Here is a 16,655-nt window from a genome sequence, read left to right as displayed (position 1 = left end):
GGTCACCATGGAAATGTTACATATGGGTCTGATTGTGGTGTGTGTGTGTCTGAAAATCCATTGCCACTCACCTGTCACATCTGCTGGGGTCTTGACAGACCATTCTTCGCTTCCCCTTTGGCCTGCTGGAAACCCCACTTGGGCATTGCCACAGCCAGACACAAAGCTTGTTGCCTTCTTATCCTTGCAAGCAGGGTCTCAAGCCTCTTGCCTCCTATTGGCCAGAAACAGAGAATGCCCATAATCTGGGCTGCCACTTGGTGCAAAAGGAAAAAGGGAAAAAGCAGTCTGCGAATTCACAGGTGTGACCAAATTATCTACTTAGGATTTTTCCAGAGTTGGCAGACAACACATACATTGCTCCCAGGAGCACTGAGACACCAGATTGAATATGATTGCAATTTACTGCTGGCTCCTCCATGGACTTTAACTGCCTGTGTGCTCAATTGGGGATGGATCCCAAGGCCTTGCAGATGCCAACAGATAGCTTTCTTCCTGCTAACATTTAAGGCTGCTCGTGTATCACGCAACTGTATTATCCCATGGCTGGCAGTATGAGAAGAGTCAATCCCGCTGGCTGTGGGTGATGGATAGAGGGACTGCTAAGCATGATCACTTTCTTATTTCTGGCCTGTAGGAGTTGGTATGATTTATCTGTTGATTAGCTGCAATGGCAGATCATGTTTCTGGCACCATCACACCAGGTGAAACGTTTCCTTTCAGCTCATTTCAGCAGAAATCCCATAGTAGGCAGTCTGGTGCATTGGAAGTTAGGGGACTGGCACCTGGAGAATGTCACCTCCCCTCTCCCCCAGCAAGCAGAAATTCAACAAGGATAGCTTTTCCCATGGCCTGGAGGTGAAAAGATGGAGAAGCATTTCACTCTTTGAATTTCTGCCTGTTGTGTAGGAGATCTATCAGAACAGGAATGGCAAAAAAATACCTGGAAGATATGTTCTTTTTGCAACTAGCTCTGGCATATAGAATTAGATGTGCTCCTGCTGAGATTGTGAACCAATTAAAGATACCCTAGCTTTTAACTGGAGCTGATTAAATTTACATACTGCACAAAAGAAATGTGCTTTTATGAAGATTCTGAAGAAAAACGACAGTTTCTGTTTGGCATGTAATACAGTGGGATTTTTTTAAAGGGTTCTTTGTTTTAAAGAAAGAAAAGCCATTTTCATTATTTTAATCACATCTGGTGGGATGGGGAGGCATATGCACCTCTTTGGTTGCTGCATTTGACTGTTGTTTGTTTTAAATCTGTTTTTAAATCAGCCCTGTATTTAACAACTCATCTGGTAGTCATAGGTGACCCAGAACTGCATGCAGGCAAGAGAGAGGGCTGGCAGAAGACAGGCCCACTCCATTTCAGCTCTGCCAGACAGTTTGGTTTCCATCTTAGCTGTGGAGGAAGAAAAGTCTCTTCCACCACCACAAGCATGGAAAGCCCAATGTGCTCTCAGAGGCAGAACGGAGTGATCCATGCCTCACCCACCAACCCCCTTGGCTAGGAGTAAGCACCCACTCTTTTTACTTGCTTAGAAGGCTAGCGGCCTGTGTTTTCATGCTGGCTGTAGAGGAGGGAGGGGCCTTTGCAAAGCTAAGCATGCTACTAGCAGCTGCCCCCATCAAGTAAAACAATAGAAATACTTAACTAACTGACCAGTTACGTGGGTTCTGCCCCCCCCCCGAAAAGTCCTGCTCCCACCCTAACAAAAATTCTGGCTGTGCCCATGCTCTCTCCCAAGTTGCTTTACCACACGTGGAATTAATTTTTTTCCTAGTGGGGAGAAAAACAGATTGAGGAAGGCAATTTTCAGCAGAAAAAAATGGCTCCAGGGGTTAAGCATCTAATCTCAATACCTTTGGACTTCCTCTTTTTTGAATGCAGCCTCCCCCACTGCTTTTCATTAAAATAATTTTTTTTAAAAAGTGGTTGCCTGCAACTGTGCTAGCTTATGTTAGAGAAAGATTTTCCATCTCTAGCTGCTGTTGACCACAGGCGGTTTGACTTGGCTTTTATTGTCTTTTTCCTGTCTTCCTAGCTGGCCTCTGTTAGCCTCTTACAGCTGGGACAAGAAGCTGACCGGCTGAAAACCAAGAACAGAGAATCCATTTCACTCCTCATGCACTTGGTCAGTATCCTATAGGGGAAGGAGTTTGAACAGGAGGGGGGCTTCCTCTGAACACTGGCGGAGGAAGGCAGGTGCGGGGGGTGCGGTGTGCACTGGGTGTCAGCCGTGAGGGCGGGTGACATCGCCGTATTACCCCCCCCCACTCGCTGTGCAGGTGGCGGGCCACTAGGGACGATGCAGCCGCGGGTGGCTAGCGGCGCCCCTCCCCGTGCGGGCAGCAGGCGGCTAGGGAAGCTCACCGCGCGGGCGACTAGCCCTGCTCCCACACTGCTCCGCCCCTGCCTCTGAATTGCACTCATATGAGAAAAAAGAGGGCCTCCTATGAGAATACTCATATATAATTTTTCAGTTCCAGCTCCTTTAGAGTTCAAAGTAAGGCAGGTGTGTGTCCAGCAACAGAAGCTTCAAAGAGCACAGACTTGTTGGACAAGCAAGCAAAGCCTGATGATGATCTAGAAACTTTTATAAGGATCAGGGAGCATCAGCTAGCCCACTCTGTCCTATTTTCCCTCTCCCTTCTTCCTTTTCCCTTCTGAATTGTGTCCCTTACATTGTGAGCCAATGGGTACTAACAGCCTTGGTTTTTAATTTCTGCACAACACTTAAAGCTCTTTAGAAATGGCCCCAGAGTTCCCTCCTTTGGCTGGAGGTGGGTAGGAGCAAACCACCTGAATGCCCACCTGGCAATCCTTGGGTCCTGGATTGAAGGGCCTGCAGCAGCTTCAAATCCTTGCATCTTTCCATATAGGAATCAACATGCAAATCTTTTTTGGTGTGTGTGTGTTCTTGCTCATTCTGCTTCATAGTCCCGCCCTGACAACACCTCAGTCCTCTCCTTCTCTACCTTTAAAATGGAATTAATTATCAGTGAATGTTGCAAAAAACAATAATAGCTTTATTTTTAAACACTTCATGTTTAAAAAATGCTTTATAGACATTGGTGCCTGTGCTTTTTTTCTGGTGGTACACAACAGTACACAGTACAGCACCTTTTTTCTAGGAAGAAACTCTCTCTCCATATATATATTTGTGTGTGTGTGTGTGTGTGTGTGTGTGTGTGTGTGTTTGTCTCTTTGCCAGCTGTCAGGTTGGCTATTGGGCCTTCAGCTGCCACCGCCTCTCCTGTCCAGGTTTGCTGCCTGCCTTCGCATCCTTCCATCTTGCTGCTCACCTCCCTCCCTCCCCCCCCCGTCTGTCTGTCTGTCTGCCTGTCTGTCTGCCTGTCTCCCTTCCTCTCCGCCCCCCCCCCCCCGGGATCTGCTGCTCACTTGTGTCTTAAGGTGTTGGCCAATGTGGGATTGATGTTTCAATATTGGAAGGGCTTTGATTTACAGTAGCTGCAGGTCAGGCTCCAGGATCCGCTTCTGGGGGGGGGGGTGTTTCCTGTCCATACCCCCCACCCTCGTTCCCCACTTGCCCTCTCCTTCCGTCCCCTTTATTTTCCTGCTTTCCCCTGAGGTGTGTGTCTGTGTGTCCCCTTTCCCCTCACACCCTTCGCCTTAAAAAACAACTGCCACCATGCTTTAAAAATAAAATAATAATGGTCTGGCAGAAACAGCGGCTTCTCCATCTCTCCCTTGCTCCTGGCTCCCCTGCTTTTTCTGCCCCCCTCAGGCTGGCTGGCTCTTCAGTAGCAAAGCGACAGCCAAGGGCTGCCTAGGCTGAGCTCTTTTTACTTTGCATCTCTGTCATCACCGTGCTTTGCTGCTTTGAGGGGTGGAAGATAAGTATTTTCTTGATTGAAGCTTATTTTATCAGTCTGCAGGAAGTCGTCTGGATGCATAAATGGGGCCCCAGAAGCAGGAAAGTCCTCTAGCTCCCTTCTCCAGCCTGTGAGGAGGAGCTGCTTTGCAAAGAGGCAGCAGATCAGGGCTTGCCCTGCTTCCAAGGCTGGCTAGGGACAGAGCTGCTTTGATAAAAGGACAAAATTAAACTGCGTTATAAGTAGGGTTTTAAAACATATTAAATGACACATAAATGAGGATGACACACACAAGATTTTAACACCCACAAGCAGAAATCATGATACCTACTCTGGATTTAGCCTCAATGTTTGAAATATGCTTCTTTCTCTCATTATGGAGCCCCATGATTTCCACCTCTCTTGCTTATGTGCATGTGCAAAGTGTCTTCTGAGCCAGCCTTGCCTCCATAATGCTCACAACACATCCTGCTATAACCATCTAGTGGGAACATTAAGCCTCCTTGGTGCAAACTTTCTGTTCCTTTCTCTTCTATATTTCCTTCTCTTTTGCACAACGCTGCAAACTACATTTTAAAGAAATAGACAAGTCTGCTGCCCAGGAGGGGTGATGGAAAGGTGAAGGCCCTGGTTATATAGCGGAGGCTGCGGAGAAGGACTATGCTGTAGGTAACCTATCTGACGTGCTCAGGTGTAGGTGAGGCAATGTATGCCTGGTAATATTCTCTTGGACACTGGAAGCCAGACTCCTCCAAGCAGAGGGGGCAAGCTGAGGCTACAGCTGGATGAGGACCATGGTGGAGGTGAAGGAGCAGATCCAATATATGCCTTGCTAGTTTGCCAACTGCCATGGCTCAAGCAAGGGGGCCAAGCCATGTGGCATGGGTGGGGTGCAGTTTTGAAAGTGGCTGATAGATGTAGGACCCTCAAGATTTTGTGGAGAACAGGTGGGCCCGTTCATTTTGCGAAGGCCAGTGGTGTTGGCTTTTTGTTGCAAACTGGCAGCACAGATGTAGTCCATTGAAGGGGAGCCTCCAGTGAGGAGAGAGCCTAGTGGTTTCAGGCCAGGTGAAGAGATCCAATCTGTAGAAGCAAGAGGACACACTGGTACCTGAAGCAGCGCAGGTGATGCATCTCCATTAGGAGCTCCCGTGGCAGCAGGAGATGGTTATTGATTCTTCTACTGATGGTAGGAGACGTCTCAGCTAGGGAGTGCCTGGATTCCCCGGAGGGATTGATATTCGCCAGGCGAACTGCTTTTGCGGCAAAGCAATTTAAATGCAAATGTTTCAATCTGGAGCTTGCGAAGGAGCTGGCCAGCATGGCGTTCACTCTCTGTCCCAATTGGAGGGCTGGGATGGCTGCTCCTCTGACACTGGCTTAGGCAGAACCTTGCTGCCTTTTGGCTTGCTAGCAGGATGGGGGGGGGGGGAATGCGGTTCTTGGCTGATAGCTGGGATGTGTTGGAAATGCAGGTCAGTGGTGTCCCAGCTTCTGACCTGTTCAAAGTGGGGAAAGTGATTCCACAGAGCACAAACCTGCTTGGCCTTTTTGTGAAAAGCTCCAGGGAAAACAGATTCCCCAACCTCCCATTGCAGGCAGATAGCTATTGCAATACGTATCTGCCTGCCATGGAAGGTTTTGGCATCTGTTTTCCTTGGAGCTTTTCACAAAAAGGCCAGACAGGCCTCGATCAGGATGCCTTGAGGTGTGGAGTTAGATGATTTGACCTGCATGAGCACTTCTAGTTATCTGATACCTTCATTGCTTTATTCCCACATGCAAAGGGCTCTCTATGTGCCCTGATTTTTTGTTCTCTACCTATCACAAGGAGTTGAGAGGTTGCAACTTACCACTCCAGATTCTCAAAGCAGCCAGACCTGAGGTTTGACATTCTGTCCAAACTAAGAGCACCTTTTTTTGTAATATCAGTGAGAGGTGGGAATGTAAACATTGTGTTATTTATTTGGAATTCAGAACCTGAACATCCTGGGCTAAAGGCAGATCATATTATGGTGGTTTCCCCTCTCTCCAGAGTTGAAGGCAGGTTTGAAAGAGGACTTTCTGCTTGTGGTGTATATACACTCTTACCTCTTTTTCCTCTGATAAACCAGTAGTGTAATCTGTACAAGGAGAGAAGAAAGTGCATCAGAAGAAACGTGTGGTCACATCATGGGATGGGATGTCTCTCCCCACCCACTTTGCCTCTCTCAGAAACCTGCCTCCTTGGTGTCAAGCTGCAGGATGTCAGCTGGCCAGCCCCTAGCCAAGGCTCCGGGGTTTTTCCATTGGACCTGTGGAATTGTCATAGAAACAGATATCATAACACAGCAAGACTGCAGAGTTTACCATAGTTTTTAGGACTGTTGAAAGTGGTTTGACACAGGTTTCATTTCCCTTTTGCTACATTTTTTGCCCTGCTGTGTCAACTCTGCCAAAAACTCTGCCAAAAACTGCCAAAACCTGTTCAGCAAATATGAAAACAGGAAGAGTGTGCATATCACAAGCCCTCCTTTAAACTGCCTTCTGCTCTCTGGGGTGGGCTGGGGTGGTATCATTAGGCAACATCCAAAATATATTTGGGGGTACAGAATCTGGATATCCTCTGCACCCAGTATGCATCATGCCGCGGCCCTTAAGCGAGCTGGCAGTACGAGGTAACCACGTACACATTTTCCCTGCCTCTTTTTCAGCTTGTGGAGGAGTCGTCCTTCTTGACCACTGATATGCTGGAGACCTGCTTCCCTTACGTGCTGCTGCGCAATGCGTACCGAGAGATCTCCAGGAGCTCAGCCTTGAGCCGGCTTCCTACACATTGACAACCTTTTCCCTTCACTGATAACTCAGAAGGTCACAGGCTGCAGCTGCCCACCACCACATAAATGCAGAACTACCTTAGAAAAGATAAGCAGGGTAGCAGAGGATAGTTAGAATTGGTGCTTCTCTTACGTGCCTTAAGTTACGATCTAATGGCAAGAGTGTCGAACTTCTAGATGTTTCTGCAAAAGAGCTGCTGGTGAGCTTGCTTTGGCTTAGATAATTGCTTGTTCACAAAGCTGAGCAGTGGGCAGCAACATGCTAATTTTGTATGCCACTTGCATGACAGTTGCCAGCCCCTGTCAGGCTGCTTATTAGCGCCAGAGATGCCACAGGCTCTGCCATTTGCGGCTTTCATGGTTTTATTAAAAATATGCCACATTTCATTTGCCAGTGTTGAGATCCCATTTAACCCAGGACTGCCCATGCCATCACTTTTGGCTTAGTAGTTGCCCCTGCAACAAAGCCTAAGTAAAGATATCTGCTCACATTCTTCTTATCTTCCTCTTGCTTCTGTCTTCCTCCTGTCAAAATTTAGATTGTAAGCTCCTTAGCAGCAAAAACGCAACTTTAAAACATAAATTAAAGCTTACATTCTGCAAAGTGTCACAAACTTCAGTAGCTCTATGTCAATAAACAATAACAACAACAACTCCTCAAAAATGTATTGAGACATACACATGCCAGAAATTTAAGCTGGCTTTCCTGTCATGCCTTCCTTATGAAAAATCCTGGGAATTGCAACTTTGTGACAGCTGGAAAATACTCTTCTTCTGCTGCACACTTGCTTTTCATGGGGACCATTCAGTGGCAATGAGGTGAGATGGAGCCAAATAAGCAGCCCCACCAGGGGAAGTGTGGCTGACAGGTAAGGCCTGCGTTTTTGTGAGTAGCAGGGCTTACTCAGGTGCCATGCTGAGCCCTGCAGGGTGAGGCAAAAAGTGGCTCCACTCTCCTTATCGCCAGACCAGCTGGCAGCGGTGTGAGAGAGTTGTATAACTTAGAATCATTGAGCCTTTGAGTTGGAAGAGTCCTTGCTCATCAAGTCCAGCCTGATTCTTTTGGGCAAAAATAAACTAATGGTCCTTGTCTAAACCCTTTTGTATCTTTTTTTCTGAAATACCTTTATCATATATGACTTTATTTTTTCCTTTGGACATTTTCAAATATGAAAATGCATTTAAAGTCACTTGGTTTTAAGAAATAATAAATACTTTTAATGGAACCAATTTATCTCACTTGCTCTGTTTTCTCAGTGCTTCATTGTGCTTTACATGCAAACAGTTTATGACAAATCTCTTTTTAATGTTTTATTTGCACATTTAACAAGAAAAAGGGGAAAGCTAACAAAGAGGGGGGAAGTGAAGGGTGGGATTCGACTGAGCTTGTGTGCACAGAATGAGGTTTGCTTGTGCAATGGACTCACTCTCACCTTGAGAACACACAGGTGCTGATATTGTTAACAGCTTTTTTAAGACAAAGAAACAAGTACTTTTTTACAGAATGCATGATGAACTATGCAACTCATTTTGCCAGCGATTTGTAACAACTACTAGCATATAATTTTTAAAACTTAGTATGTATGACTTACTGGCAGCTGAACACAATGGCTGGGTTAGCTCAGTTGGTAGAAAATGAGACTTATTCTCAGAGTTGTGGGTTTGAACCTCACGTTTGGCAAAGGATTCCTGCATTGCAGGGGTTGCACTAGATGACCCTCGTGGTCCCTTTCCACTCTACAGTTCTATGATTCTACATCCTCAGTGTTCGAATGTCACATGTGTCTGACGACCAGATGCTGAGTTAGGTGTGAACATCACCATTGTGTCTTTCTTGTGAACCTGCCTCCTCCAGCATCTGCCTGGCCTTTGGGGGAAGAGGAGGCCTACACAGACTGTTGGTCCAGCTCCAGATGTGCTTATGTTCAGACTGCTTCTTCTGAGTCCTGAATCCCCAGAAGAGCAGTTGGAGCATGATATTACTGCAAGTATGAACTAGAGCAGAAGCCCTTGACTGAAGAAGCAAAGAGGACATTTCTCAGTTCTTTCAGTCCATCTTAAGGAGTCCAGATCTGCCCTGGGTGGCTTCTCTTCCTCCCCATGCCTAGTAGCTGAGGAGGAGATTAGTTCCTTCCACAGGCATAGCAACCATATTGTTGTGCTTCAGAGGGGCCAGACAAGCTGTAAAACGTGAGTTGTAAACCTGCCTATTCCAGAGCTGACTCATTCCTGAGAAACTGCAGGCAGCCAAGCAGAGACGGACCTGGCACACGCAAAAGTGTCAGCAAGACCCATCTTTGTGTAGAGTTGACTGGAGTCGGGGGGGGGGGAATCATCAGATGTAGAGGTGTGTGTCCACAGGAGTGCACCAGCCTCAGGATCCATGTCCAGCCTGGTGACTGCTCCTCTATGCATACTACATAGCACTAAGGGCTTAAGGCTGCAATCCTTTGCCCTCTTTTCTAGGAGAAAGCCCCTTTGGCCAGACCTTCCACAGAGGCAGATACAGGACTGTACCGCAATCTCTTTAAAAGAGAGTAGTTCCCCAGGGGCAAAACTACTTGCCCATCAATAAGGTTTGCAGCAACACAATAAATAGCATCGTCTCCTAGGAGCAAATTAATGAGATGATATACCTGCCACAATTTGTGAGCTACAGTAGGGGTGGGGGGAGGGACGGACGAAAGCAAAGTGCCTCTGATGATGAACATTACATGCAGAGCCTTTTCTTGAACGTATTCATTTCCAGGCACTCAAGCAGAGCTTCCTATATTCTTTTGAAAGATGGCAAGCGGCACTTCCTGGCTGCCAGATGCACCAAGATACCTTTATATTAGAAATTTTAGAAAGGAAATTTACAGTGAAGTCTCTGCCTGCGCTTGGACTGCCATGTTGCTTTTCACTTTGCTTCAATGCGGCCTGGTTTTGTTAAGAATCCTGCCCCCTGGCCAGAAAATAAAGGAATGGAACACAGTGAGAATAGCACATTGTACCTACTTGCCGAGAGGAGAGTGCTGATGGTTTTCTGGGAATGGGGCTGAATCCAGGCAATGAGCCTCTAGGCAGGAGTGCATTCACTCCTGCTAGCGCCCTGTAGGGGTAAAGCACTCTGGGGTCACTTTAACTGCCATGGCTTCCCTTAAGGCTTCCTGAGAACCATAGTTTGTTAAGGGTGTTGGGAATCATAGCTTGGGCAGGTGGGTCACCTGATGAGGGTGCTGAAAGTTAGCAAACTACAGTTCCCAGGATTCTTTGGAGGAAGCTTAAAGTGCCTTGAATGCATGGTGTGAATGTGGTCTGTATTAGCTCACGGCCCTTGGTACTTGTTAGGCTAGGATGTGATAGAGCTACTAGATTATTTTACAAGACAGGCTTTGTAATGGACTAAACTGGCAGCTGCCTCAGGTGTTGAAAAACTAGGTTAGGCTGGTATAAATGGCAAACTGGCAACCCCAGGGCCTGTGTAAATGAGCCGTTTCTTTCAAAGATTGGGTGCTTTGGATTCAGCTTGCATGAGAACCATGACCTCTGAACTCTTAAGTGCTTTCTTTCCTCAATTGCAGGGATATGGACAGTCATTACTCAGGCAGCATGCAGGTTGTTTAGTCGATTAGTCGTGTCCGACTCTTCGTGACCCCATGCACCAGAGCACGCCAGGCCTCCTGGAGTTTCATCAAATTCATGTTGGTCGCTTCTGTAATACTGTCCAACCATCTCGTCCTCTGTCATCCCCTTCTCCTTGTGCCCTCAATCTTACCCAACATCAGAGGTTTTTTCAGAGAGTCTTCTCTTCTCATGAGGTGGCCAAAGTATTGGATCCTCAGCTTCAGGATCTGTCCTTCCAGTGAGCACTCAGGGCTGATTTCCTTCAGAATGGTTAGGTTTGATCTTCTTGCAGTCCATGGGACTCTCAAGAGTCTCTTCCAGAAACATAATTCAAAAGTATCAATTCTTTGGTGATCGGCCTTTATGGTCCAGCTCTCACTTCCATACATCACTACTGGGGAAACCATAGCTTTAACTATACAGATCTTTGTCGACAAGGCAGCATGCATACCATACATTTAAACACATTTTCCCTCCTACACCCCAAATCCCAAGAACTGTAGTACTTAGAATTGCTGCTTTGTGTGGGTGAACTATAGTTCCCAGGATTCTTTGGAAGGTATGTGCTTTAAATGTGTGTTGTGTATGTAGCCTCAGGAAAGGCCTTCTCCACATGCACAGAGCCACTCTGTAAGACAGATGAGAAAATGTTTGGTGGGTTCTCAGACTTTTGTTGACTCTGTAACGCTTTTTGTTGGAGCCAAATACAGCTGGAGCCAAATACAGCTACAATGAGGAGCACCCTCTCACTCTCCTGTTTCCCAACCGGAGGCAAGAGAGATGTGTGAATGGAGAGGTGGCTGTGACAACAGTATGGACAGTCCACTTTATGAGGCCTGGTCAACCACCCACAGTGCCTCTCCTCAAAGGTGACCCTCTTGTCAAAAAAACAGATCAAAACTAGTTGCTGTCTCCTTGGCTCTGTTATTGCCTTGATGATCTCTTCTGTTGCAACGGAAGCCACCCGCTTTCGACAAACATCACTCTCCCTGTCATATATATAAGACAAGAGACATTTCCCAACTGAAGCCATGAGCAGGAGCACAACTGATGGGATCGTTGGGGCAGGGACAAGGCCCATGGGAGAAGCATGAAGGATGGGCAGGCAAGGAAGGGCATTCAAGGGTCTTGCATTGAGGGATCCAGGGGGTCATCCACTACCTAGCCTAACCCTACCCGTGTAACCCGACTACTGAGGGCTCGTTCACACTTCTGCTTGTCCTGGGCCTGGAGCGCCTGGGGCTGAGCAGTTTTCCGCTTGTCCTGTGCTTCCCAGGCACAGGTCTGAATGGCTTCGCCTTTGCCCCACCACTTTCCCGAGGAAAACCCAGTTGCCATTTTTTCCGATTGAGCACAGAAGAGCGGGTTTTCCTGGGTGAAAACTGCAGGGCAAAGTAGGTGTGGATGAACTCTATGCCAGAGGGTGGCTTAGGACTGCTCTTGTTTAGTTTTGGGGGTGTTTCAGCCAGTTTCCAAAGAACCATGCGTTTGCCATGTGCCAAATTAAATATTCAAAAGAGACACCTACAAATCCAGAGTGTTTGGCTTGATGATGATCCACAGCCCCCAGCCCATCATGCTCTGACTGGAAACTGCTGTGATCCAGACACAGGCAACCGATGCCAGGAACGATTGATGGCTTTAATTACTGTGTGTGTTTGTTTATCAGCCACCATCTGAGCTCGGAGGGGGTTGCATTCTGTCTTAGTATACATCCACATATAAATATCAGGGCTGTCTTTCGCATCCCGATTTCCAGAGAAGTGCTTTGTGAGAAACACACTTTTTCAAAATGGGCAGAGACCGCAAAGCCCTCTGTGGCCACTATTGAAATATCTTTGCCTGTTACGGTAAATGTCAGAAATCTGGGGAATGTTAACTTTTACCAATAATATTTAACATTTTAGGAGGCCACTGATACTGTTGGAAAATTCTGACATTTACAATTCAGTCTCAAGGACAACCATCATCTAATAACTGAAATAATAGCTAATAACTGAAAAGCAGTTTCTAAGCTTTGTGACACACAATGATTTCTGACATTCAAAAACAATGATATTTAAGCTACAGTCCTATCCCCGAGTTCCTGGGAGTAAGTCCCATTGAACTCAGTGGGATGTTTTTACAAGGCAAAAGTCAGCACAGCAATGAATGTAATTTTTACCTTTAGTCAGTAGACCAGTTCCTGCGCTCACTTCTCATCCTTATCCAGCCAAGCAAGAGGCATTTTCCGACACAGTCCAGCCAGGCGGAAACACTCCAGGAAGGTGTTTTTGGGAAGGTTCCAAGGGCCAGAGAAAGAGGTATGGAGGGCCACAATTGGCCCTGCACCTCAGCTTCCCTGTCCCTGCTAATGGCCAACTCTCAAGGGGTACAGCTTGGGGATGGGGCTGAGGAGGGGCTGTGGTGTGGGGAAGGTTCTGAAAAACTTGGAGGGCCACATATAGCCTCTGGGCCTGAGGTTCCTAACCCCTGCTCTGAACCAATGCATTGCCTCACTCCCTCTGTTCCTTGCTCTGCCACAAAGCAGAGAGCATCTTGGGTTTGCCCAGCACACACAGTGCAGTCATTGGTAAGCAAAAGGTGTGGCTCCTCCTGGATAGACACTGCCAAGAAATACGTTCCCCAGTCCTGCAGGGCTGGCTTTAGCTGTGTCCCCAGCAACAGCACCTTGAACAATGCCTCAGCTTTCCCTACCTGTGACGAAGACAACAAGAAGACTGAGCAAGCGTTTGCAAAAGGAGAGCCCATGTTGCCTTACAAGGGCTGAAGCAGGGGCAAAACTAGTCATTTTCGCCAGGGTCAAAGACCCTGTTTGGTACCCCCATGCGCATTTGCCTACACACATGCCAGGAGCCTCAATGGTGCCCCTCTGGAGGCTTCACCCGGGGCAACAAAACTGGCTAGCGCCCCCCCCCCCCCCCGGACTCTGGCTTAAGGCACATCAAAGAGGCTGATAAAATCCAGGCTGTCCACTGACTTCAACCCATGGATGGAAGGAAAGGGAGGGCAACAAAGAAGAGCCAGCTTTATTGACTGCCATGGCCCCCATTCTGCTCTCCAGGGCATTCCTGGCCTTCGCAAGGAACAGCGTGTTGTTGTCACAAGCGTCCCAACACATGCCAATGTTTCCTGGCCAAGGACCCTGTAAATCACAGCCCCACAGACAGGTTGCAACAGAGAGACTGTGACCTTATTTCTCTCCTTGAAAAGTGAATGAGTCATTGTGGATAATGTGTCAGCTGAGCCGTGACAAGGTGGCTTCAGTGCTCCAGCTCCTCTCATGAGGGAGTGTTGCTAAAGATGCGTCTCTGGAGAACGGCTGTCATCTGTGCCATTTCCCCAGAACAGTCCACTCCTTGTGTCCTAGTCAAGAGTGGGGAACGTTTTTCTGCACGTGTCCTCCTTGGCAACTTCTGGAGGGGGAGGGGGTCAGAGGCATAAGTGGGTGGGGCAGCAGGTGTGACTTTATACCACAGGCTACGCTCCAGCCATGCAAAAGGCAGAGGTATACACTGGAACATAGGAAGCTGCCTTATGCTGAATCAGACCTCTTGGTCCATCTATCAAAGTAGGGTCTACAGTGACTGGCAGTGGCCCTCCAGGGTTTCAGACAGGTAGTTTTCTGGAGATGTGTGTGCATGCGCAAATGCACTTGGGGGTGTGCCCGGGTGAAACGAAGCCAAGTTTCCGCCCTGGAAGAAAGCGGTCAAGGTGGTGTAGAGTCAAGGGCTCTCCAGCTCCACTGTCTCCCAGGACCAGAAGAGGATTGAATGGGCAGGTGTAGCCTCTGGCTACTTTGGTGCAGCTCAGGTGCAGGAGATACATAAGCTGAGCTCGGGGGTGGGCCCTCTCTGCTGTGGCAACTGCCTCATCAGGTGTGCACCTAGGAGTAGCTGAGTGATGTAGGGATGATAGACTTGTCTTTTCCTAACACTTCCTGTAAGTGCTCCTTTGACAATACAGTGTTAATTCCTCTTGCTGGACATTCCTTCCCTGGCAGCACCATGAGAAAAGGTAAGTGTGGATAAGCCCTTAGATATGCCCTGTGTCCTCCAGTGCCATTCAATGTATCTTAATGCTTCCTAGGGGAAGAACCATTAAGGCTGGGATTCTGCACACTGAATTTACCTGGGATAAGTGCCATTGAATGCAGAGGGACCCTACTTCCAGGTAAACATGCCATGGATCAGGGCAAACAGAAGAGATAAGAGATTCCGCCCCTCACTGATATTACCAAAAAAGGTGCTCTTAGTTTGGATGGATCATGTCAAACCTCAGGTCTGGTTGTTTGAGAATCTGGAATGGTGAGTTGCAGCTTCTCAATTCCTTGCGATAGGTAGGAAACAGAAAACCTTTGCACATGTGGATAAAGCTCATGCTTAAGAAACTGATTCCTCAATGATGGCTGACAGCAGCACATAGACGGGTAAAAGGAAAGGTGTATACTCAGTGACAAGGGCACTGGAGACAAAAAGGAAGACACAACACATGGTGTGAAGCAGACAGGATACAGTGGGATATAAAGTACAGGGGTAACCTGTACTTCACAAAGAGCATAAGCAGGAGACAAGCCCCTGCCCTCCATCAAAATAGAGATGAGACACAGAAGGGAGAAACATGCTTAATAAGGTATGGATGTGAATGGTGGGTGCAGTTACTCGAGGAAGGGTTAGCCTCCCGTCAAGGAACAGACACAGCTACATTTGTGAAGTTTGCTGTATAAAAGCAAATAGGGTCCAACTGTGTGCCGTTATGGTCACACCCATGCACCCTACATCTAAAGTTCATGGCTTCACCCCAAGGTGCTATCTCTGCCCATTTCTGAGGCCACCTGCAAATGCTGGGATGAAGAAGTACTACGACTGATTCTTCGCTCTTTGCTTTTTTCTAAGTCCCATACAAACAGGGATTATCTGGGGCATTGTTAGCTGCTGGAGGATGGAGCTCATTCCATCACACACCCTGGCATTTGTGTGCCAATATACAGAAGCTTAATCAGACACAAAGCAGCCTTGGAAGCAGCTGGTAAGCAGCTGGAAGGTTGGGCTCCTGCATTGTCCTGAGCCAGATGGGATTTTCTGACATGCAAATGGCACTTTTCATGCTACCAGGCTCCCTCAGGAAAATGGCTGTGGCAGCATCTGTGCCTCCGTTGGCAAAACACAAGCAGCAGAGCGAAAACACCTGGAATAGGATGTGGACAGAAGTGCTCCAGTATCATTATGATGAATGTGTACCAACTCAAGCCAAGGGAACTCAGAAGCTAGTGAAAATGCACAGGGCTACTGCTTTGGAACTCTTAATTGGCAAGAACGATTTCCTGAAAGCCCCCTTCCTGAAAATTCCTCTCTTGATTTCACAGTGTGGGGCAGAAGAGAGGAAAAGGGCAAATCTCACAAAGGCCAAGGGCAGCGGTGCAAGAAGAGAGGAGTGGGGAAATGGCAACAATTTCATCTGCCCCAGCTTCATTTGCAGATGTCCATGGCTGATAGTGCTTGCCACCACATCATGGAAGGCATCACCTGCAGAGCAAGCTTACACTGAAGGCAGCGGAGCCAGCCAGCTTGCTTTTTTGTCTTGGTCAGTTGGCAACCTCACATGTTGGCACTATCAGTGCTGAGCTTGTAACTCCATTCCTTGGAACTTACCCATTTTGCATCATCCGTCTGTGGCCACACAGAAAGAGAACCATTAACCCCAATAGAACACACTGTTGTTATTCTTCCATATTTTTTGCATTGTTACAACCCCTGCAGAGTCTACCTAGTAGTAAGCTGTACTGCAGGGTTACGGAACCGCTTTGAGTCTAAGGGCCACATTACCTTCTGGGCAACCTTCTGGGAGTCACCTGTGAGCAGCATGTGAAGCCAGAGGCAAAAGGAGGCGCAGGAATGGCTGCAAATGTTGCATTTGCACACTAGACTAGTTCCCAGAAATACTCAAATGTGTTTCCCCATCCACATCTTGCCTGTTTGCCCTACACAGGGGAGGGAGGGGACCTGTTGCTGGACTACAATGCAAGCAATCCCTGGCCCTGATAGTTGGTCATGCTGGCTGGGGAAGATGGGAGCTGGAGTTCAGCAACATCTGGAGAACTACAGGTTCCACCCTTGAGAGCATTTGGTTCTTGAGCTAAAATGTTTCCCCATTGGGGCAAACAGCATCACCTGGTATCAGGCAGCTTGCTAAATCCCAACATTCCTTGGAGATGAGCTGGGTGCTTCTGACACTGAGCCATGGAGCCTTTCACCCACAGTTGAATCCAAGGGACCTCAGAGACTCTCTTTATGGGGAATGACTGCACAGAGCCAGAAATTGACCCAACTCCCCAAACTGATTCTCCACCATTTGGGATGCCATTTTATTGCATGACAAGGTGGTCTGACA

At 47.7% G+C, this 16,655-nt stretch overlaps 1 protein-coding gene across 5 annotated transcripts in view; it reads left to right on the top strand.

Annotated features, from left to right (window-relative positions):
- The window catches only part of NCKAP1L (NCK associated protein 1 like), a 75,951-nt gene extending 68,066 nt beyond the window's left edge, over positions 1–7,885 (top strand). For all 5 annotated transcript variants that reach the window (XM_079967795.1, XM_079967797.1, XM_079967796.1 and 2 more), the window contains 2 exons: positions 2,052–2,141; positions 6,537–7,885. In XM_079967795.1, coding sequence (XP_079823921.1) covers positions 2,052–2,141; positions 6,537–6,662 — 216 coding nt within the window. In that variant the 3' untranslated portion in view covers positions 6,663–7,885. The remainder of the gene's footprint in view (positions 1–2,051; positions 2,142–6,536) is intronic.
- The last annotated feature ends 8,770 nt before the right edge of the window (positions 7,886–16,655 follow it).

Source organism: Podarcis cretensis (genome assembly GCF_951804945.1).
Source record: "Podarcis cretensis genome assembly, chromosome: 2".
Classification (NCBI taxonomy): Eukaryota; Metazoa; Chordata; class Lepidosauria; order Squamata; family Lacertidae; genus Podarcis; species Podarcis cretensis.
The sequence above is the reverse complement of the archived record's forward strand: the minus strand, read 5'-3'. Positions and strand labels throughout refer to the sequence as shown.